The sequence below is a fragment of the Protomyctophum parallelum genome (genome assembly GCF_964188405.1).
Source record: "Protomyctophum parallelum genome assembly, chromosome: 13".
In the NCBI taxonomy this organism is placed as follows: Eukaryota; Metazoa; Chordata; class Actinopteri; order Myctophiformes; family Myctophidae; genus Protomyctophum; species Protomyctophum parallelum.
In genome coordinates, this window is record NC_139708.1 from 12,865,667 (window position 1) to 12,867,388 (window position 1,722).

The window sequence follows — 1,722 nt, forward strand, 5'->3', positions numbered from 1 at the left end:
CCGACCCCCATCTAAAAAGATGTTGTTTCAGGGAAGATTTGAGTTAAAAACGTTCATCCTGGAATATTATAGTCAAAGATTTGCGCCACATTTTCACGATTTTTCAAAAATAGCAGACCCACAAGCTCGTAGCACGGCACTCGGTGCTGCGCTATGAGCTTGTAGATCCAGATTTCAATTCAAATATAGCAAAAATAGCTGATCTACAAGATCAGCTTTTTTTTGCTATGACAGTAATGCATGCAATATGGCCCTCTGGAGTGAGTGTGGAAATATAGTGGCCCTCTCTATCGTCAACGTTGCCCACCCCTGTCTCACAGCATGGAACATCTCCCACCACTGCATCGCTCCCAGTTCATGTCTCACAGCATCGAACAGGAGGAGGAGGATAGCATTGAAGGAAGGACCTTTTCCGAGGCCCACACCAAATGTTCTCTTATAGTGAGAATCACACCGCATACCTCAAAAGAAAACTTATCTTATCCTACTCCAATTTTTTAAAAGTATTTTGATTTTACCATCTTCCATTCTGGAGATATTGACCTTTTTGTAACACCTGCTTTTGTCTTAAAGTGATGTTCTTGAACAGAAAGCTAGCTATGGACCGTTTAAGGTCACAGACATTGACAGGCAAAAATGAACACAAAAAATATCCTATACATACTATTATAGTATGTATAGGATATGTTTTGTGCAATTTTCTTAGTTTATGTCTGAGGAGTTTTCCTTAAGTACCTGAGGAACGTTTGTAGGCCTAGGCCTACTTACTTTACTTTAGAGGGTTTAAGTGATTTTTTTATACTATATTATCTTAATCTATGACTACAAGCTCAAAACACGTCACGTTGTTGTAGGCCTTGATCTGCTATTTGAAACAATTTCAAGATTTGTGATTAATAATTTCATTCATTATAGATAATGTAAATCTGCAAAGTAACTAGGCCTATAACTAAACTAGAAAATACAAACTCAATTATAAAGTAAAGGAACTTTTAAATTGTAGGCCTACAACCTAAAAAACCCATAGTTTCAAACCAAGTTTATAGTCTACTGTAAGTTGTAGATATGTCAATTAAAACCTACATCTACATGTGTATTGTGTAGCCTACAAAGAAGCTAACGCACACCAAAGTCCTTGTGGCAGCGGTGCAAACTGTAGAGTTAATCTGTAGACAGTAGACAGTTAGACAGTAAATCTTGAAAAAACAAGAGGGTGTTAAAACCTATGTAACATAACACATTAAACTATAAGAGAAATAAGCACAACTCATTTAAACCAAACTGCATGCAATTAAATAATGATTATTTATGTGTTAATCTAGCAGAATGAGTTTGGTTCCATTGCAGTGTAAACACCACCATCTCGTGGTCACCTCCTGTTGGTACAGGGACATAGAGCACAAATAATGTGACATGAGCAGAGCACTGCTGTTTTTCTTAAAAGTAGCCTAATAAGACATTATTAAGCTAATTGAATGGTTTAACAAATAAGTAAGGGATATATTACAGTTACTATAGGCTACTTGAATATCGTCACTGTCCGGTGGAAACCTCATCTCTAAAACGGCCTAGTTTTTGCCACTCAAAAAATGTTAGGTTACACCGAATGCCCGTGTGGTTTGCCGCGTGGCCATAAGGGCCGATTCATACTCCTATTTTAGAGCTCAATAAAAGTCGGTTCGGCGCTGTAGAGCCTACAATTTTACGTCATTTGAGGTTCGG

The 1,722-nt window shown here is 37.6% G+C and overlaps 1 protein-coding gene across 1 annotated transcript in view; it reads left to right on the plus strand.

The window, feature by feature from the left end:
- Positions 1 to 321: 321 nt before the first annotated feature.
- st6galnac2 (ST6 (alpha-N-acetyl-neuraminyl-2,3-beta-galactosyl-1,3)-N-acetylgalactosaminide alpha-2,6-sialyltransferase 2) overlaps positions 322 to 1,722 on the plus strand; it is a gene marked incomplete at both ends in the record, with an annotated part of 11,880 nt that continues 10,479 nt past the window's right edge. The window contains one exon of the mRNA XM_083778941.1: positions 322 to 441. Within this exon, the coding sequence (XP_083635067.1) occupies positions 322 to 441 (120 nt within the window). The remainder of the gene's footprint in view (positions 442 to 1,722) is intronic.